The sequence below is a fragment of the Protopterus annectens genome, chromosome 13.part0 (genome assembly GCF_019279795.1).
Source record: "Protopterus annectens isolate FY-2018-M chromosome 13.part0, PAN1.0, whole genome shotgun sequence".
Taxonomy (NCBI): Eukaryota; Metazoa; Chordata; order Ceratodontiformes; family Protopteridae; genus Protopterus; species Protopterus annectens.
Window position 1 is genome coordinate 769,169,630 of NC_056747.1, and position 22,442 is coordinate 769,192,071.

General features: G+C 39.9%; 1 protein-coding gene across 1 annotated transcript in view; it reads right to left on the bottom strand.

The window, feature by feature from the left end:
* BLMH (bleomycin hydrolase) overlaps positions 1-22,442 on the bottom strand; it is a 593,976-nt gene that overhangs the window by 199,749 nt on the left and 371,785 nt on the right. Inside the window, exon 7 of the mRNA XM_044054476.1 lies at positions 11,012-11,167. Coding sequence (XP_043910411.1) covers positions 11,012-11,167 — 156 coding nt within the window. The remainder of the gene's footprint in view (positions 1-11,011; positions 11,168-22,442) is intronic.

A 22,442-nucleotide genomic window follows, 5' to 3' on the forward strand; every position in this document is an offset into this window, starting at 1 on the left:
CCATCTAGTAACATACGGGTTGATGCCTAGCTGGGAAAGTTTATCTATTATGCCTGAATGGGGAATAGTGTTGAAGGCTATGGCTAGGTCAAGGTAGGCAGTGTGCACCGTCTTCCCCTCGTCCATGGCTTTGGTGACCGTTTCGAAGAAGTCAACCAAGTTTAACAGGCATGATCTCCCTTTGACAAAGCAAAACTGTGTGGGGTCAAGTGTTTGGAGGTTGCCAATGTCCTTGCTTATAAAGTCTATGATAATGCGTTCTATGGCCTTGCAGATCAGGCTAGTTGGGCTGATGGGGGGAGGTCCTGGGTAGAGCTGTCACATATTACATTACACTTCACAGCAACAGAGAATTAACATGCACCATTTAAAGCAAACACACACACACACACACACACACACACACACACACACACACACACACACACACACACACACATACACATGCGCGCGCGCTCATGCACTTTCAGCAATGTAGTCTTACTGGAGAGAAGCCGTGACATAAAACACTGTACAATATTTAAAAATGCAGTGTCTGACATTTAGTATACTACTCTTGAATTAACGGAAAAAAAAAAAAGATAAGACATGCACTGCTAGAAACAGCACTACTGTGTATTAACAAACCTTATTCAGAGATGCATGACAGGGTGTGTGGGAATCTTGAAAGGAGATGTAATATTTTGTTTTGCATTAATGCTGGAATACCATACGCTATTAAAAATGGAAAATACACTTTTAGCAAGACAATGCTATTGGAGTGGAGATGTGACAAAAAGCATGGCTGTCTGTAGCAACAAGCATTTAATACTTCATCGTGAATAAAAGAAAAACAAACTTGGATACACATTCTTACCAACACAGAACTATGATCTGATAAAGCCTTGGTCTGTAATTAGATCTTTACTGGGAATAAGAGAGAAAAAGAGGAAGTTGCTAGGTTGATAGGAGGGTTGGAATCTTGACCCTTACCATCACTCAAAGGGAAAAGAAGGAAGTTCTGCCATGGACACCTTCTGAAAACCACTACAGCAATGCTATCCACCCCCCCCACGTCCTTCCTATAGCTTGGTAATTGTGGTAGAATTTTCTACAAAAGCATTCAAAAACTGTCTGCACCTAGAAGTGTTTATGGCAGGTATAGGCAATGGTAGGGTAAAAATTTAATAAACTGTTGTGGGAACTTACTTCTAACAGCTGTGGATGTCAACCACAAAACTTTGAGTGATGGCCTTTTCCTTGAACATTCAGTTGGTGACTGACAATTTCTGATCCCTTAGTAGATGCACAAAGAAAAACTTAAGTCAAAAACTTCATGTGGCAAAAAAGTGGCAGCTGCATCCAGCATTGTCAGACCTTACAAAGCTTTATATAGTTCCTCTGAGTTGTTCACTTTTCTTAACATTTCTGCAGTTTCTTACAAGTGACAGTAATTCACTTCCACAAAATTTGGAAAAGTGGAAAGTGAATGCATAGTACACTTAACCTTCAACCCCTCTGTTTCAGTCTCAGTTATGGCAATGGAAGAAACAGACCATTTGATTTTAACAACGTCTTTAGCCATGAAAACATTGCCTTCATTTCTGTGTGAGGAGTCTGGCCATATGTTCACCCCTCCCCCATCCTAAGAGATGACCTCTTTTTTATAAAAGGGTCAGGCTTTGCAGTCCTCCCTTCAAGATATTCATCTTACAGTAGGAAAAGTGGTGCTTTTGTTCCTAATCCTTCATTGTTTTCTCCTATTCTACGGATTTTACAATAGATCAGGAACAATACTAATAGGAAATCTTAAATACTTAAATGGCAAAAGTTTGGATTCTGGTACCAGTCTTAAGAATACATCACCTTTGTGAACAGCCAGGCTTGTTTCATCTTACTCCTCTTTCAAGAAAGTACAGTTGTGTAAGTTGAACTTACCACAACAGTAGATGTAAGAATTATCACTACTGCAATTGCCTTAGTTATATAGGTTGTATCTTGCCAAGGATATAACAGCTGGCCAGCTTCCAAAGTTTCAGGGCACTTTCCATGCACCTAAACTGTCAGCCAGCTTGAGCTGGGCTGACTAAAAAACAAGTTCAGGAGCAAAACCCTTCAGAGCTTTCCTACTAGCATAGAAAGGGGTGCTGAGCCCTGAACGGACAACAATAGGAAAAACAAAAAAATAAATGCCCACACCCTGGCATAAAAAACACACCAAAAAACATGGGAGATGAAGGGAGAGAATGGATAGTGCAGCACAGATCATTTGAACATCTACTGTTATAGTAAGTTCAACTTACACACCTGGACTATGGTAATCATATTCATCACTGCAGCAGTATCCTTAGTTATGTGGGTAGATAACCTTAGCTACACTTGGGAGGTGAAAGGCAAAGCCTCCAGGAACCCCTGGTGAATGGCCCTGGCAATGCTTGGTCTTGGCCTACAGAAGGAATCAAACTTATAGTACTCTGTAAAAGTATGTGCAGAAGACCAAGTAGCTTCTAGAATATTTCTAGAATCCAACTCTTTCTAAAAAGCCACAGACGAAGCCAAGGCCCTGGTAGAGTGGGCCTTGATACTGCTTGGAACAGTTTTGTTATGGTAACAAAAGGTAATAGCCTTAGAGAACCATTCGGAAGAAGTCTGTTTTGACACAGGTTGTTCCATCTTCTTACCGTTACTATAAATAAATAACTAATCCAAAGATCTGAAAGATTTAGTTTTGTCAAGATACTACCAGAGCTGTCTGTGGACATCTAAGGTATGGAGAATCCTTTTCTCCCCCATTTTTAGGTTCAGGAAAGAAAATGGGGGGATGTTAGGTAGATTATAAGTGACGTATAATGTTTGCCTCTGGGAGTGTGTCAGTATGGTTTGTGATGTAAAATGCTTGCAACTAGGTTTGTGTCGGCATGGTGTGTTTTCATTTATACAAATGTGATTGCCTATGTAGTAAGTAATGGTTTAATAAAGATGTTCCTTGTTTACAAAAAAGCCAGGAATTGAATAATTTATGTAACATTGCTTAGGTTAGTTTGTTATGTTAATACAGTTTGATTACTTTTATATAAATGTAAATTTGCCTATGTCACAAGTGAAAATTTAATAAAGCTGTTTGGAAAAAAAAAAAAAATGGAGAGATGGACAGTTTGGCTTAAACTACACGTGGATTCCACCTTAGGCATAAAATAAACAATAGTTCTCAAAGAAACCCTGTCCCTAATGGAAAATGAGATAAGGTTGACTCACCATAAGAACTTGCAACCAGATACCCTTCTTGGAGAGGTTAGAGCAATCAGTAAAACTGTTTTCCATGTTAAGAACTTCAAGTTAGACAAATTAGCAAGTTTAAATGGAGCAAGTGCTAAGTTTTACTAACACAAAATTAAGATCCCAAGGAGTGGACACCAGTTTTCTTGGAGGCCTCTTAGCTAAACCCCCTTTCAAGAACATTTTAACAAGACACTGCATTGAAAGAGGGGGATCCAAGGGCACACATGCTGAAATGGATGATAAATTAACCTTGATAGAGGAATAAGAAAGGCCATGGAATTGTAACTAGCACAAATATTGTAAAACCAAAAAAAAACTAGTCCTGAATGGGTGCTGGTTATGTTGTGGGCACCAACTAGAAAACCTTTTCCATTTGCTAATATATGATTTTCTAGCAGTAGGCTTTATTGCCTCCATTAGTACCTTCTTCAAGTCCTCAGCAAACAGGTCCCTAAAAGGAATTAAGACCTTATTATTCAGACAGCCAATTGAATATGACTGATGTCGGGGTGTATCAAACACCCCTGTTCTTCTGTGAGTAGATTCAGTCTGTGAGGAAGCTTGTGGTAAATGCTCGTGGCCATTTTCAAAAGAAGGGAGAACCAACAGTGCCTGGACCAGAAGGGAGTCATCAGAATGATCCTGGGGGATTCCTTCTCAATATTCAGAAGCACCCTTGATATTAAGGAAAGGGTGGAAAAGCATTCAAGAACATGCCTGTCCAAGGAAAAGAAAAGGCCTCCGTCTTCCAGGCCTTCCTACATGGAGTCCTGGAATTTGTTTACTGAGGACATGCAGCATACCATTGTACTATGCCCTCATCAGACACTATAGAGTATAATACTCCCTTCAGTATGTACCTGACCAGAGACGGGCAGCAAATGAAATGTCCACAAAGGTTCCTTACAAAAGAATACAGGGAGTAAACACAATGTTCTATGCTGATCACCTTAAAGCTCTGTCTCTTTACTTGGTATCATAAAGACTTCTGAGAGGTGATCTTTACCTGGAATACAAGGCATCCCTGGACCCTGTTTTGATTAACCTTTTGCACAAACACAAAACAAACATCATCAGAACTATTAGATTAAAAGACAAACTTTGCTTGCAACATAAATATTGTTGGAGAGACAGACATGTTTTTCAGAGAATTGTCAATTGCTGGAACATGCATCCTATCCATGTTAAGCAGAGCTCTTCCCTATCTTTATTTAAACGTAACTTTGACCAATAGATGGGTAATTGAAAATTCACCTCTAGTCTGGAGCCTATGTCGCTGATGGACAGAGGCAGTCAGTAATTCACTCCCTACATAAATCAAATGTGTGGGTCACATTTGGTTTGCACAGCTAGGCTTATTAAGGACTCACTGGTCGTTAGCCTAGTATACACTTTTGAACCTACAAACCTATAAGAATCTTGCCAGTTTACTGTTCAAAGAGGAGGCAAAGACGTCTATTTGATGAACTCCCCATAGATGGATCAAATCTTGGAAGACCCCCTGATGCAGTTTCCATTCATGAGGGTCTGCCCTGGTCCTGCTCAGCTTGTCTGTCACACAGTTTTGCTCTGACGGAATGTAGGATGCCTGTAGAGTGAGACTGTGCTGTGAAGCAATATCCCAAGCTAACACGGCTAGTCAGCAAAGTGGGTACAACCTTGTTTCCCCTAGCTTGTTGATGTAACACATGACTGTGGTATTGTCTGCAATCACTTTAAGAGTTCCCAGAGACGAAAAATGGTTCAGAAAGTTGACTGCCAGGATCACAGCAAGCAACTCCTTGACATTTATGTGTTTGCATCTGTCCAAGGCGTCCCACACTCCCTGTACTGTTATCCCTCTTGAAACTGCTCCACAAGCAAAGTCTGAAGAGTCTGTGGAGGCTGGCTGCTTTGGAGCAGGGAGTGAGAAAGGAACACCTGGATTTAAGGATATCTGTCATTTTCACCAAAAGATTTCTCTTCTGAAAAAAAACAGTACTGGGATTTCAAAAGATAAAGGGTGTTCATGCTGGGACCACATAGATTTCAGATACCACTGTATCTTTTTCATGTGGAGTCTTGCTAGAGGTATCATGATAATCACTGATGCCATGAGATCCAAAAATCGTGAGACATGCCCTTGCAGTGACCAAAGTCCGAGTGGAAAACATTAGAAATAGATCTAAATGAAGTTCTATTTTTTTCCTGTGGAAGAAAGGCTCTTTGAACTGAGGTGTCTAGTTGACATCATAGGAGCACAATTCTGTGTGAAGAAGTCAAGAATGACTTTTGAATGTTCTATTGGAATCCATACCTGTGTAAGAGATCTCTCACTAAGAGAGAGATTCCTGATACTTTGAAAAAGATAAGCAGGTCATTACTTTGAAAAATTGAAAAAGACTCTGGAAAGATAAGCAAGTCATCTAAATGTGGAAAAATATGGAATAATACAGAAAAATATGGATAGCCTGTAGCCTGCAACAAGCTATAACTGAGCTAGACACTTTATGAACAGTCCAAAGGGTAAGGTAGACAATTGGCAATTTGATCCACACACAAAAAAAAACTTAAGAAATATTTGAAATCTAGATGAATAGGGATGTGACGATAAGCATCTTTTTTAAGTTTAGTGTTACCAGGAAACTTGAAAGAGGAACGAGGTAACAGCTTGTGAAGTGACATCATTTTGAATTTCAGCACTATCACAAAAAGGTTTAGGAAAGAAAGATCTAGAACTGATCTCCAAGCATTTTCCTTCTTTGTCACTAGGAGCATCCTTGAATAAAAACCCTTTCCCAACTAGGAAAGAGGAACTGGTTCTACTATTCCTTGGGATGGCATGTGATGATGAAAAGATGGTAATAAGACTGCCGGATCTGGAGTATGAGGAATGACTCCCTGAAAAGGAGGCATTACCTCCCACACTGCAATCTGTAAATTTAATGAACTATTTTCAGAACCCATTTGATTGAAACAATCTGTTGCCAACGAGAAAAATAGATTCAGACTTTCTGCAAGAAAAAAGGGGCCGGGGTTGGAGGTGGTCACAAGGTATCTTGAATTCATACTTGTTTGACTGCCCTTATATTTTGAAAAGTTTGAGACTTCTTTTTGGAACTCCTCTTTGCCATTTCTTCTTAAACATCTGTTTACTTGAATTTTGTCGAGACTGTATATTCTGTTTTTTTTTTTTTTTTTTTTTGCCAAAATTGAATAAAGAGATAGAAAATCCCATGGACAATTTGGTAAAGGAGGGATGAAAAATCTTACAGATTCCTTGAATCAGTTTGCCCCTTTCATCATACTTTTTGATCACCTCTGCAACAGATGGGCCAGACATTAAACCTCTATCCAAGGGACAATTTAAAATCTCATTTCTAAAATCATCTGGAAAGTTCTGAGAATGCAGCCTTGCAAACCTCCTCAGCAGAGTCATACACTACAAACAATGAGTAGTGACTTGTGCAGTAGAAGAAACTAAGTTATTTAAAGCGTTTTTTTTTCCTTGCAAGAAGAAACTGCAGATAAAACATTCCTCAAGCTTTTGCAATTTGTCAGAACAAATGTTAAATACGAGCCTGACAATTCAAAATTATGAAAATCAGACTTGCAGAAGCATACCTTTTTTCCTTTACCTTTCAATGATGTTCCCATCCTTATTAGAAAGAGTAGGACTGGAATTAACTAAGTGCTTAGCAGCAGTGGGATCAGCTAAAGGAATAGCTGCTAGGTCAGGTTTGGGAATAATGTATAAAAATGTAAAAGAATGAGGAACTTTATACATACTATCTGCCTTTTTAGGAGCAAGCTGGCTGACTATCAGGAAATCTGCAGGCAGTAACACACACATCCTTTAATGCAGACAGAACAGAAGGAATGGGTGTAGATTCTGGAAATTTCTTCTGTAACAACTCATAGTATTTTCTGAAGTACTGAGAAACCTCAGTATTCTCCAATTGAAAACACTGGCACAGTTTATTAATAGTCTCATAGAAAGAGAAACTCCCACAGGGACTATCTCCTCGGAGTCTGAATCAGAAATGTGAGCAAAAAAATATCCATTCCTGCATCATCCTCTTCAGATTCTGAATCTTGAATCTCTTAAGGAAAATTGGAATCCCTCTTTCTTTTACCAGAAACTAGTTTACATCCTCCTTGGCCTTTTCCAGAATTTGTACTGTTGAACTGCAGTTGGCCATGTCTGAATTACAGTTGTTGTGGGCTCCAATGTATTCATAGGAATAGGCACTGGGAAGCTTCAGACTTTATTCCAACTGCCGTGACAGTTTTGTCCTCCTGTTCCTACTCATGTTAATTTTCTACTGCACCAAACAGTAAGATTCCATCAAAGAAGGCATTCTAAACTTTGCCTTTGTAAGGCAGAGCCAGGCATGACAATGTACAACAAAGCCTGTGCCTGCCGCCCTTGCTACATTATATACAGGGCACTTGTATACCAGGCATAGAGCTAGATTGGAAACTGACACAAGGACTGACATATGGTGCTTCCACTTATTCTTCATATCCCTAAATAGCAACCCATCCAGATTTTTCCTTGTGGCAATCTAGCATACGGAACATGCAGATTATTACCCTCAGTTTGAAAGATGGGGATTTGTAAATGCTCTTTTCTAATCTGTTCAGTGAGGGTCTCTATCACGTTGTCGAACTTTTAAAAGTTCGAGCACCATATGGTCGACACCATATGTTCGAACTTTAAAAGTTCGGAAATGTAATAAAAAAAACCCACAAAAAACTTACCTTAAGGTTGTAAGCAGGGGGGCAAACCCCCTGCGCCCCTCACACCCCCTGCTACTTAAATATACCAACTCTGAGACTGCATTACATTGCAGGAAAGGGAAAGCTTTCTTTACGGAGATCTCTGTTAAAACGTTCAAAGTTTTACAAGTTTGAACATATGGTTTCAACCATAAGACGTTCAAATTTGTAAAACTTCAACAACGTGAATGGGACGCATTCGTTGAGCAAGATTCACTGATTTGCAGATTAGACATCTGAGCTCTAAGGGGTAGGAATCTTCTCCAAAGCAACCACTGCAACTAGAGTCAACCTTCGGAGTCTGCATCCAACATTTACAGTTCTTAGAAGGCCAAAGGATATTAACAGGCCTCTTTGGGATACAGAATGGACCTCCACATCAGGGTAATGCAATAGAATTGGGACCGCCAACTGAACCATCTGGTCATCTGGGGCAACCACTCTAGAAGAAGAATTGGGAGAATGAAAGGCCTTTTACCAGGATGTGTTAAGCCAAGGAAGGGGTTCCAGGTGTCTCTTCTACCTTAAATAGTCTAACTCTAGAATCTCCATTAACTTGAGGTGATCCAGCAGGGATGGGGGGGGGGGGGTAATTAGCTTCCTCATCTTCATCTACATCTTGGGTTAGATAGTCCAAAGGTGATTCAAAGTGCTTCCTCTCACATGTGGACTTAATTCCTGAAAAAAGAGGACTGAATATACACCCTGCTGAAGCCTTTAGTCTCTCTGTCCAATACAGAAAGGAGCTAGACAGCAGAGATGGCACTGCAGTCTACTGGTTGAGACCACGCTGAGGGTTAATATCAAGGTTGGCACATGTAGGTTTGCATTGCTGGCACTGGAAGAGATATCAAAACCATGACCTGTGACAAGGTACTTAACTGAGAAAGATCAATATCAAGACCAGTCAGGCTCACATCTGGGACTGAAAAGGCTGACTGCAGTGCAGATATCAATGCCTTGGCATTGACCCCCTCCTTGAGATCAATGCATAATTCGGCATCAGCATCATGGTTGGTGTCAAAGGACAAAATACTGACATTGGGGACAGAATGGTCAGCCCCAAGGAAATCAGGACCAACCTTGACCCCTAAGATATTGGCACCAAACCTTGACAAAGGATCTCTTGATATTGAAATCAATGACATAGAAAAGCCAGCACTGAAGGCATGGTTGACAAAGGTACAAGTGAGGTGAAGGCTGGAGTCCCCAAATCCATGCTGCAGCATTTCCCCCAACAGGTCCACCAATGCCACCAAAACCAGGCTGATTAGTGGCCTTACTGGAGCTGGAGCTTAAATTAGGACTGACGAGGATAACTGTGCGCAAAAATTGGAAAATTTCCATAGAGAGAGTGTTCTATTCACCCTGATGTTAACAGGAGATGAAGGACAATATTGCATATTTAAAGAGACCTGATACATTTTTTTGTAATCTAGCCTGACAGATATAAACCTATAAAGGACCTAATAGACCTAGAAGAATGACGTACAGGAATGCAAAGATCACCCTCAGAAGCCACTGAGACTCCCAGAGCAGGAGTATAAGTTGGTGACTCCTCTGAAAGAACTTGTCTCTGAGAAGCACCAGAAGAGGAAGAGACACAGGATCTGTGATTTTTTGATATGGAGACACAGGAATAATCTCCCACCAAAACAGGTAACTTTCTCTTGATTTCATGAGGCTTGGATTGAATACAGATCTGCCCAGGCACACAAGGGGATACCTTAGCAGATGAGTTATCCTGAACATGAATAGGAGCTTTCAACTTCTGTAGCTCCATCCTACTGCAACTATCCTTAAATGGACAAGGTTTGAACCTACTGCAGATATCACACTTTTCTGCAAAATTAGCTTTTCCTAAACATATGACACACTCAGTATGTTTATCTTGTGGGTAAATCTGCCCCAAACTTTCATCTCCCAAGTTTCATTACAACCTTCTTTTTTCTCCATGATCAACAAACTTATAACTGCAGAAACAAACACCACTAAACAAATACACCACAACAGCATAGCACTGAAAACTATTCAAGAAAGATAATTAATGACAACGGGAAAGTGCCACACACTCTGAGTAAAAGGCCTAAACTGTAATAAAACTAACACTGCACTTGAACAAAAAGGAAAGGATTGACTTGAAGGGCAGAACTAAAATAACACTATTTACCAGAAATGCACTAAACCGTGAATGGTAGCCTTGGGGGTCATTTGTAAGAATGACCAGCTTTCCTGTGTGGGAAAAGAAATGTGCAGAATGGTCCTAATGCACACAGCATTGTGGACATGAGGGGAGGCCCTCGGTAGCCCGGGAAAGCTTTAAATGCCAAGCTAAGTTCTGCCTTCCTTAGTATTCAAGATGATAAAGATGGAAATGGTCATTGGTAACACTATTATTTAAAGAGTAACTTTCTCTAATGCCCAGTTTAAATACTGCTGACAAAAAGGCAGCACGAGGGAGCATTTGAGTTTATGATGCTCGCAGTTAAGACCGATCTGGCATGACAAGTCAGTAGTCAGTGGTGTTTTACCCAAAAGTGAAGACTAAAATCAGGTAAAAAATAATGAGTATTTGCTGCTTGGGTGAGTGCCTTAAATAAATGTACATTAAACACCCCCCCAAAAAATTTTTTTTTTCTAAGTAAAATCAGGTCAGTTAAGTTAGGAATATAAAACATTCTTCCCAAATGCATATAACTTCTGTTACAGAAAATCCTCTCACAGAGGGTAGTCTGAGTTACATTTACTACCGTTCCTCTCTCAAAGAAAGGGACCACTTTTGTAAGCCAGGCACAGACACTTGTCCCTACCCAAAGGTCTTTTACAGCTAGGAAGGTTACTTTTGTTAGAATAAAACAAAACTGCTTCTACCTTCATGAGAATGTTACGTCTGCAAGAATAAAGCCCCATCACAGTCACTTTTGGACACACTGCATTGTCATTATGCAATCTAGAAAAGTATACCACCAAAGCTGTGTTATATTTGTTTCACCTTATCCTCCATGTTGAAGACGGGCTTCACATGTTCTCGATAAAACTGCAGAGGAGTAACAGGTCCAATTCGGTTGTAGTTCTTTTCTTTGTCTCTGAACTCCCAGGTGATACTTTCAGGAGGGCTGCCTAGACAGACAGACACAACTCGGAATACCTAATGCAAAATGAAACAGATTCCCATTTAAAAATTGATTTTTAGTGATTACAGAATCCACTTTAAAAAAAAAAAAAACTTCAGTGCTACCTATCAGCTCCCAATCTGGCAAGTGGTGTGAAATTGGAGGTGGAGGAATACTTTATAAGAGAAACATTATTTCGTGTGATGCTCGGTGAAATTAAAAAAGCAAGGAAACCACTAATTCAGACATGCTCTAAACTAAAGAATGTTTTCTAGAGTAACCTAGAAGCTTGGATTAAGTAAATAACTTTATCATTGCCACACAGTATTAAAACATGAAGCAGTAAAGCACTGTGCAGAGGATAAGGCACTAAACTGCAAACTTAGCAACATGGGTTTGAGTCCCAAGATCTCCCAAATGCGTACTCTGTGTTCCTACGCAAACTGGAAATCAACTATGTAGTAAAGGACTGCTCCTGAAAATTGAATATCTAGTACTACAGTCAGTGCTGCAGACAGCCATAGAACATGACTCACATTTCTTGACTCTTTCTCCCCACTGCTAGCTGAAGAGAGGATTCTAAAAGAAACTCTCTTTGGAAATGGTGAGTCTGTGGTTCCCCTCCCACAGTGTAGAGTGGTGTAGGACGCTAAGGCAGCTAAAGCAAGAAATAGGGAACAGAAGATCTGATGGAGGACAGAGATTGAAAACTACCATATACAAATGTTATGCAGTACACAAAAATGTAAAAAAATATTCTTCCATTTTTACTTACATTTTATTAAACAATTAACATCCATTATGTAAGAATTCATTTTTAGTAGCTGTTGGAGATACTAGTCTTGTTCAGTAGACTGCTTACAGCTTGCAAAGGTGCTAAATACTCTTGTTGCAAAGTTGTCTTAGTGGGGGTACTGTGAATAAACACTAAGCCCCAAACAACATGGATCCATTTGGTGGCAAAGGAACTGGAAGGAGCCAGCTGGGGAAGGATGGTGTGTGTTGAGTGAGTGATTGACTGACACTAGCTCACCCATCATGAAGGGAGGGGTTGTACAGGTCCTTCTACACAGGCATCAGGCATCATTTGAGGGAAGACATAAGATATCTGTTCCATGCATAAACAGCAGTATGGGGAGGGGGGCTGAGGCTGACAAGGAGTGCATCTTATTCCATCTGAGCAAAGCAGCTGTGTGGAAACACACATCTTCAATGGATTCAACACAGCAGGCATTGCACTGCATCCACTGGCGAAAATGGGAAGTGCGTCAAGGCGCATACAGAAATTTCCTAATCCCTGCTAGGTGTTTGTTGCATGTTTGTTGCAGTCCTTAGCTGATGCCTCATTCACTCAGTCTCTGGATGTTGGATGTTAAGTAGCAAGAAGGAATGAAAAGTTTTCAGGATGGGAGCTAGCACTAGAAATGCTAAAACAGATACAAAAAATACATATATACTTATACACAAAGTTTATATACATATATACAACACACACACACACACACACACACACACACACAATATACACACACACACACACACACACACACACAATATACACACACACATACAAACCTGCCTTAGTGTTTTTAACTGCTTTGAGAATTAGCATTGCATAGTCCTAGTATAGAAATAATTCTAGAAAGGAAATTCGGAATTTTACTACACTATCAATGTTTACCTCTGCTCTTTTATTAATTAATTTATTTCAGCTGAGCAGTATAGCAACAGAAAGTAATCAAAATGCAATTAAGAAGCATCAAAAGAGGAAAGACTTTGAGGAAGTAATTGCAATTTCAAAGCAAACACACCTCATCAACAGAGTCCATGTACCATCTTGCTGACACACAGTGGATGATGCAAACCTGTGACACTAACAATCCTGACTGAGTTACTTTATCCAGGCATTCAATATGACCTCCAATAATGTAAACACTAACTTGCTGGGAAGCTTATCTTCTCTTAGAAGGACAGGAAACTAAGGAATGTTGAAGGATTTTAACCTGGCACAGGCTAGTGTCCGAGTGCTGTTATAGATGGAGGATGGGGGTACAGCAAATTCTTACCTTTAGGCACCAGATTATGTACTTAGTACAGACAATCACCAATTTCACCCATGATAAGGACAGAGAAGAGCAAAGAATGGATATTTTATTTCATGCTGGGTAGCATTTGTGCAAGACATTGGCATTACTGCACTTCTGAATCCAAGGTAGACAGTTGTGGAAGGAGTGGACCTGTGTAGGGCAAGTATGTCTTATCCACAGTGGTGGAAAAGGCTCTTTCTACTACCCTGAAGGCAGAAGACATAGGAGAAGCAATGGCCATCCTGGTAGAAGCCAAAGACAACTCCCCAACATGGCTCACAGCATCACCATGATTCTGCCTCAGTGCAGAATTTGGAGCTTAGCTGTCCAGTCCCGAGGCTTTAAGAGGAAGGAATGGCTCCAAAGGCATCACAGTTCAATCCAACCCACTGGGTCCGGTGCCAACACTTTGGCTCCCTGAGCCCTCAGGCTTCAACAAAGTTGGCTACAACTGGATCAGAGATGTTAGAGTCGAAGAAAGCCAGGCTTTGGAATCTAAAACTGGCAAACTCGGAACTCTCAAGGCTGAATGCACCAAAACCAAAGGTCAGACTGGAGTAGGAGTGAACAATTGGGAAGGGGCTGATGGTAGGTTCACAGGTCTGATGGGAGCTTAAATCAGGACAACTCCCAACTGACTCTGGGCCCAGAGAAATGTCCTCATCATCCTGTCCATATCTGCTTTGGTTAGGCTCCTAGATGACCTGAGAGATGATGAGGTAGTAGGCGGACTGGAAGTCCTTCGTGGGGTCTCTTGTAGAAATGGAGAATGGATCCGAGAAGGTATTGGCTCCAAGGTGAAGGTTGAGAAGCAGCGAGCCAGAGATTTTGACTTTGATCTTGACGGATCTGAAGGTTTGCAGAACTTTTCAGTTGGAGTCGAACTCGAAACAGAGGAGGGAGAACAATCAGGGGATCATTTCCTAGCCTCTTTGCCTTTAGTCTATGAATCTCACTTTGTGTTCTCAGCAGGCTTCTTGGAAGGACAGTGAGCTCCAGCAGAAGATGCAGAAGACGAAGATGGTAATAAAAACCTTGAGAACTAGCTTGTTGCGGCATTCAACCACAGCCCAGTGGCTGAACCCCGTACAAACCTCACACTCAATATCCAAATGTGCTGAGCTCAGACAATAAATACACTCCTGGTGGGCATAGGGATTAGGGCTCTTGTGCCCACAGGAGGTGCATTTTTCTGAAGCTGGTTAGCTTATCAGGCTTGGCAAAGAAGTGAAGGACCAAAAAGGAGAATAGCCTACTAACAATGGTAACAAATTAGAGAATAAATACCACCAGTGGTAACTAAGAAGTACCTATAATAGGTAACAATAGAAAAGGGAAAAACACTACCAAGGCACAAGGCCCGAAGTTGAAAAAGACAGAAGTAAAACACCTTTCTTTTACTATAGCTATAGTAACTAATAGAAAAAGGGGAGGCAAGCACAACAAGAATAAGATAGGATACTAAGGTATTTGACAAAAAGCACTTATCATTTCCACTAATTGCCCAAGCTATGGTATACCATGTCCATTCACAAACAGAAAAAGAGATCTGGGTTAGTTCTAGTTAGACAGGAGGATTGTGGGTAATGGGAAATTATTGAGCAACAGAGCCAAACTGGCCGAAGTCGAATAGGATTCAAGATCCCATCGGTTGAGGAACGGATGAAAAAGACAACATCAGATCAAGGTTCTTCTTTGCTCAGCTGCTAAAGTTTATTTATTTGTTTGGTTGGTTATGGTGTAAGTCACACTAAGCTTTTTAATATTATGAGGATGTATGTATTCCTTTAGGAAGGGAAGATAATATGGGTAGGAAATTGGAATTTTGCTTGTACAGTACGGGAATTGCATTCAGGACCAAGTAAACAATGTACCAACAGTGGGTACACTTATGAATAGGTATGTGGTGACCATAGGTATGCTGGATAAACATAAAGCCTTACTGCTCTCCCAGTCAGTTTGTAAGAAACGTCAAGAATAAACTTCTTATTTCCAAGGAGTACTTTACTTGTTAGCCTCACTACATATCCAGCATAACCATGGTTTCTTATCATATATCTTGAACTGATCATGCATGAATGGTATTGCAGTTTTGAAATGGAGACTAATTCACTGGTGAGGCACAGTGGGGTAAAGCCATAGCTTTAAGTGCAGTAGGTCACATGCAGCTTAAAGGCCAGTTATGACAGCCAGTGGGTCACTTGCTAATATCTCACTGTCATGGGAATGGTTTAAGTTGAATTTGACCAACCACTTCAGAGAATGCTGCAGTTGGAAAATTCAACATATGGGGAGAAATCTGAAACAACATCAGAAGCTTTTGAAGGAACAAAAAAGTAGGATTTGATGTATCCAGGGGACTGATCTGAAGGTTAAAGAGCTTAAAAAGAAAACTGGTAAGTTGTTAAAGCCTTTGACACAGTTTGTCACAGTAAACTTCTACTTCAAATGCCTCATTAAGTCTCTTTCAGCCCCCCCTTCTATGATTCAAAATCTATCCACTAAGCATCAGTCAGTAAAATGGCACTCCACCCTCTCTGCATACTTCACTCACCACTGGTATATCACAAGGCTCTATCCTTGGTACCTTCCTTTTTAACACAGCACCCTCCACAGATCCACACAACAGGCCTTCTTACTAAAGTACTCAGATAACTCCACACTCATTTGCACATCTGATTAATATGGTACACCTCCACAAAATTACTAAGGAACAGCCACTGAAGCATGGCTTTGTCTTTTTTAGGGCTGGGTATATGTTGCGAGTTACAAACTACTACTTTTCCCCCCAAATCCCTCTCTCATGAAAAAAAGTCCTTTCTCTTGATAACACAACCACAGGAGTCACTTCCCATAGCAAATTATTAAGGATGATAGTGGATGATTACCTTAAATTTCACCTGCATATACACAATAGCATAAAAACTCATTAAAAACTAGGGATGCTTTAAAGAATTAAAAACGTTCTCACCAATGCAACTAAAACTACATTTGCCACTTCTTATCTCCTCCTCACACTTCTTTATCATTCCCCATACTTACTAACCATCAGGCATCACAAAAATCAAAACCTGAACAATGTTATTACAAAGCTACTAAATTTGCAGCAAATACCCCTTTCTGAACCCACCACTGTTTAGTATTAAAAAGCCTAAGTTGGTTTGCTCCAAAAAGCCTAAGTTGGTCAGAACTACCCCCATCAGCTAACATACAGACAGCTTCTCATCACCTAAAAAATTATCCAGAACCCATCTGCTTGTCCAGCACTAAATATCATTCTACACAACTATGTTCCCAGTCAGTCATTACGGTACAATGACCAACAACTCCTATATGTTCACATACCTATTAAATCTGCTGGGAATTGTCTGTACTCATACCATGTTGCCAAAGCCTAGTACTCCTCCCATCCTTCAAAACTGTTATGAAAAACTTCCTAACCAAAAGCAAACTCTGTTATTGCTCAACACCAGGATAAACTATATGCCTAAATGTGAACAAATACCTATTCAAACCTTATACCTCCAATGTTTTAACATTATGTCTAATTTAGTATAACTATTTCAACTTTAGTTGTTTTTTGTATTATTTTTAAAGAATGTAAAATTATTGTTCTTAAAATGTTTTGTAATACTTTGGAGCTTTTCTCCACTGGTCTCCACTGAAAATGGGCTTATAATCAATTGGACTTTCCCAGTAATCAAATGTCAATAAACAAAATGCATCACTTGGTGACATCTACTGAGAGTACTAGAAGTTGAACCCATGGAGCATGAGCCTCTGAGCAGGTACTGCAAATGTACACTTGCAGGTTGTTCAGACAGCATATGAAGGCACTCTCTCTGTGGCTGGCGGCAGTTGCAGAGCTTAGAGGCGCAACAAGGGAAGGAAGGTGCACCTAGGGGGGAGGGAAGGGTAGGCCACCCATCACACTAAGAAGTTGGTCTGCTCCCTACTACTGGACTCTTCATGACAGGGGAACAATCTGGCTGATGAGACATCCCAGGCAGGAATTAATGAGTTTTAAGTCTATAAACTAGCCAGGGGATGCCTGGTTCTTGCCACTGATTAAATGAATGGGCCAAACAAATAAAGGTGGTGGTGCAATCAGGCAGGTCCAGTGGAGGATTAAAAAAGAGGCCCTTGAGGTCACTCAGGCTATATGGGGTTCTGAAATTACACAAAATAACCAAAAAGTCCTAGCACTTAGGTTTTGACACACAGAGGCTGAAAGAGCAGTCTCTAGGATTATAGGTCAAGGAACTAAAAGGTTTATAAATGTTCCCAAGGATATACTGGAAAGTTTTTTGGATTACTATTTTAAACCATAATGGAAAAGTTCATCTAGGTTATGTGCAGATCAAGAGATGGTGACCATTTACAAGTTCTGGAACTGAAGTGAGAATCTGATTGAGCTACTTCACTAGTGGCTGACATGACAGCGGACATGCTATTAATTAGTGTGAGTATTCACGATTAATTAATTGAAGGGTGTGGGTGTGGTATTAAAGGAACAAAACAAGATAAAACACCTGAACTTGACAACCTGCCCACAGAAATAAATGAAAAATGTATAAAAGATTTCAAAGATTTCACGGGATTGTCTGATTATGTTCCAAATACATGCAAACTTCCAAGTTCATGGAGTCAAGTAGTTATTACACTTCTGAAACCAAGAAGATATTAATTTCTGAAACCAAGAAGATATTAATTTCTACAAACTAATTTCTATTCTAAACTAGGAGTTACACATTTTCACAGTACTACTGGCTAAGAGGTTAGCTGAAATTTTTCCATTGCTTCTTCATTATGCTCAGATAGGGCTGGTCATACAACCTTTGATAACTTATTCAAGACTATTATTAACAAAAGATGCAGCCAGGACAGCTCGGTCACTAATCACCACCCTACATGCAGAAAAAGCATTTGACTGGATAAGCTGGCTTTATCTCTTTAAAATATTGGCATTTATCAAGTTCCCTTTCCCATTTATTATTTGCGCTGAGCTTGACAGATGCAAAACCAGTCATGAATTTAATTTTTTCTCTCAGAAATCCATGAATCTGGGGAGATTTTGGACAAAAACAAGGGCTATTAAGATTAACTGTGTCCCAAACCTAAGTTAATTAGAGTGTATCAATTTTGAGATATGCCTATCAAATTATTTACTTAAGTTTAACACTAGTTAATTCTTAGTGTTGCGTCATCAGCTGAGTTAATATATTGGGATAATTGGAGAAGATATAGTCATTCTTACAGGAGATGGAAAGAGTGCAGTAGTTTGTCTTACTTTTTGATACTGCATATGTCTTGGGGCCTACCGGTCCCCCCATTCAGAGTTTCTTCCTAAATTAAGGAAGCACACTACTAGTTTTATCTGGGAGGAGCAAAAACACAAAATTAGCTGGCAAATTATAATACTGCCACTAACACAAGATGGGTTAGCAGTACTCAAATTTGGACTTTAAATAATGGCAGTTGGACTAAAAATGTTCCATTGCATGCTAATTCCAGAGTATGAGGCAATCTGGAAGACAGTACTGCTTGGAAAGTTGAGCATCCTGCAGGGATTATTTTGTAAGTTAAAATGGAAAAGACAGATCCAAATAAAATGAGAATCAATGACAGCAGCTTAGTTACTGGAAGGGATCAAATGGGCAATGAAAGAAACCAACAATCTGTGGGTGGTGGCAGAATTGTCACCAACAGTTATGTCTAAGTACTGGGGACATACACAGTGGAAGTACAGAAGAGGTTAATGACTTGTCCTAATTCAGTTTACTGGACTTAGGAGACATGAGCCATTAAACAGCAGTTCAAATATGGAAGGGCAAGGTCCCCATAAAGAATGGCGTGAACAAGTCTTAATATTTAAAAAAAAAAGACCGAACGAAACAAATTTAAGCTACACTATGTAAAAAAAACAGGACTAGCCTTTGTGAATATCTTGCTTCTAAAGAAAAAAAGGGAGATTCATAACATTAAAATGCATTGCCAGCAGACTGTACAAGATATTAACTGGGGCTAAATCTCTAGAAAATAATAAGTTTAGAATTGCATAAGGGAAGGATTTAGATACCCAGGTTACTCAGGAACAATTGTCTACAATTATTCCAATTTGAAGCTATGCCACTAGACTTAAACAGGCATTGCCATCCCCACAAAATTTTTACTTTTTAAGTATTTCCATAAACTCTCAACTGACATGGATATTTTTGAGCTTCCCCCTTTTTTAGAGATGTAAGACAAAGAACTGGTTTTGGGAATGCAGCAAATTCAATTATTTCAAACGAGAATTGCCAGTGGATTGCAATAAGCTACAGAAAATACCAGACTGTTGTAATCCCTTCATTATATCTGGCTGGAAAGGGTAACTATAGATCGCTCAGAACACATACAAAAGAGGATGCAGTTCAGATAATGAAGCAACTGCAAGAGCTGCAGCAGTCAATTGACAATTCAAAACTGAAGTAAAAATCCTTGTAAAAAGGATCTTTGTCTCTTCACATAGATATAAACTTTGCACTAAGATGCTCTTTTGAAAGAGAGCTTATGTGAACATGACTTTTTTGTTAATAATCCTGTTTGGGAACATTGCAAACAGAGGTACAATTCTTTATGGAAGTAGTAATTCACGGGTTGCATGTGTTGAATGCTCGTGGGCACTACAAAATGTCACCACTTATTTTTTTTATAACAGTCACTGATTTTCTAAATATTTTAATAGGTGCTGTATTAAATATTAAAAATATTAGCAACAGAAAATGAAGGAAATCCTCCTTTACTTATCCAAAATTCACATTTTTTCTTGAGTTAAAGAAGTGTTACATGAGCTTTAAGCCAATTTTACAGTCACAGCTTTTGTTAATAGAACAATATACAGAAAACACTTTCAGTTTACACATGTGCACTCCTGTCACCTTACTTTGGTGGTACTCATGACGGCCAGAAGCTCCGTTTACCTAATATTTAATTACATGAAATCATCATCATCAAGCTTTACAAAAATTATCTGATGTTCCAAAAGCTCTAGCAGATAGAAAATGGCAATTTGAACTATAAGACATCAGAATCACTTCCTCCATTAGTTCTCAACAAAGTAATATCCAGGTATAAAGGTAAGAAGCACTTCAAGCACTTGTGATACTCAACTTTGAAAAATAAGAAACAGAAATGGCTCACGGTGTGAAGCTCAAAATGAATGCTATAAAGCCAACCACCATAGCTGGTGAGGCTCCCATGCTTCCTTTTGAACCTAATTTTTCACTTGGCCAAGACCTTACTACAAAATCCAGTTTTGACCTGTCTGCTGTCTGACAGATGGCACCCCCCCTCACCCTGATTAACTACAACCTGCTGGCAGTTGCATTTGAAGGCCAAAACACTTAAAAAGATTCTCACACTGGTGTCTACAGATACCCATCTAGTGGTATCTCCCCTGATGCTCACCTACCCGGGATCAGTCACTCCAGAGCTAGTCTTGTAGGCATTGGTTCCTCAAATACATTTACCTGTGACTTGCCTTGCATGTGCAGAATTTTTCAGCATCTCAACTAGAAGTCAGTCTTAAAAGCATCCATTTCACAATTAGCTGATCTTCAGAAGATAATTTTCATACTGGCACAATTTTGTACTGTTTCAGGTGTAACATTTTTGCCTCAGTATGTAAGAGACTTCAGGCATTCCTGCAGGAGGTATCCAGGATTCAGATCATTTTTTTTTAACTCTTAGTGGTCTACTCTGGGAGAGCGCAAGCTTCTCCTCTTCTGCCAATACTTCCAATGAGATTTTCTCTTCTGCCAATCCACCATTGAGAAACATTGTGACAAAAGATTTGACACCTCCATATTAATCTCAAAAGTGATTGAGAAAAGTCTCACTAAAATGAAGCACTGTGAACCCAACCAAAACCATTATCATATCATGAAATGAAATGGGAGGACCTTCTTCTCTGTCTCCCAAGGACCCCAAGTTTGGGGAGATTCTCAAATGTATATACAAAAGATGAAGTGGCCTTCAGAGACATTTTTCCACATGGAAGGTTGCAACAAGCATGATGATCATAGAAGCAGTCTTCCAGAGTGGTTCAACCTTTAGCACACACCTTTAAACACATGACTAAGTGCATTTAGAAAGACCCTCATACTATATCATGAGTCCTGAAAATGGTGGACCATATTTTCTGTCCCCCACAAAGCACTCTTTCTTGATGAACATTCATAAGACTGCTGTTAAGGTTTCTATTGCAGTTTTGAAAAGCAATCCTACTCCTTAGTCATGTGCTTCTTACCCACACATAGACAATAAAGAGAGTTAAATATATATCTGGGAAGTGCATCTTTACATCTGCTTTGCCATGAGAACAATGAACTACCTTACCAACACACTGTATTTTCAGCAAGACCTCTTTGACCAAATGGAGCATGTTGTGGTGGGTATGCCTGACAGTTCCTGTTAAAAAAAAAATTAAGGCACAAGCATGCATTAAATCCAAATTGAACAATGTTATGCATCAAGTTGTGCATAATGCAGTGGATAGGGCTGCCAAGGTAACAGGAACCAGCACAGCCATTTACCATCAGTGCTGTAGCCATTCACAAACAGTGCTGGCTCTTTTCTCATCCCCCCTTTGCACAGGATCCCTGCCAAGGCATCCCTTGCAGACTCCCCTTATAAGACTCTGTATGTGTTGGAAAAAAAAAATTTAATTACTAAAAGGAGAGGTCCAAACTATACTGTTGCTGGACTGACACTTCACTTTCTCTGTAGATGAGTTAGCAGAAGCCTTAATTCCACAGAAACCAGCAACCCAAAGCAAAATTCCTTTGGGTATTGTCAGATAACTTCTGCTGAAGCACAGCAAAGATACTAGCCCAGAGGTGAGATCGGTCATTTCAGGATGGCAAAGGCCAGCCCCAGTACTGTTTACTGCAGTGCTAATACCTACTCCAGCCATCCCCAGGAGAAGGCAGTAAGAGAAAGCTATTCCTCCATACCTCAGAATGGTGTAGTGTTATAACGGAGACATTGATGATGGACTAAACACTGCTTAGTTCCTCCTGATCCTATCACTGCCCCACCAAATGTGCTCTTTGGATGTTCAGAATGTCTACATGCACAAAAAATAAGGAAGCAGCATAGGAGTTTCTGTAACTTCAACACAGGAGTCAGTCATTATCAGTTTCACTCACATACAGCATAGTCACTCACATGTGGCTTGACA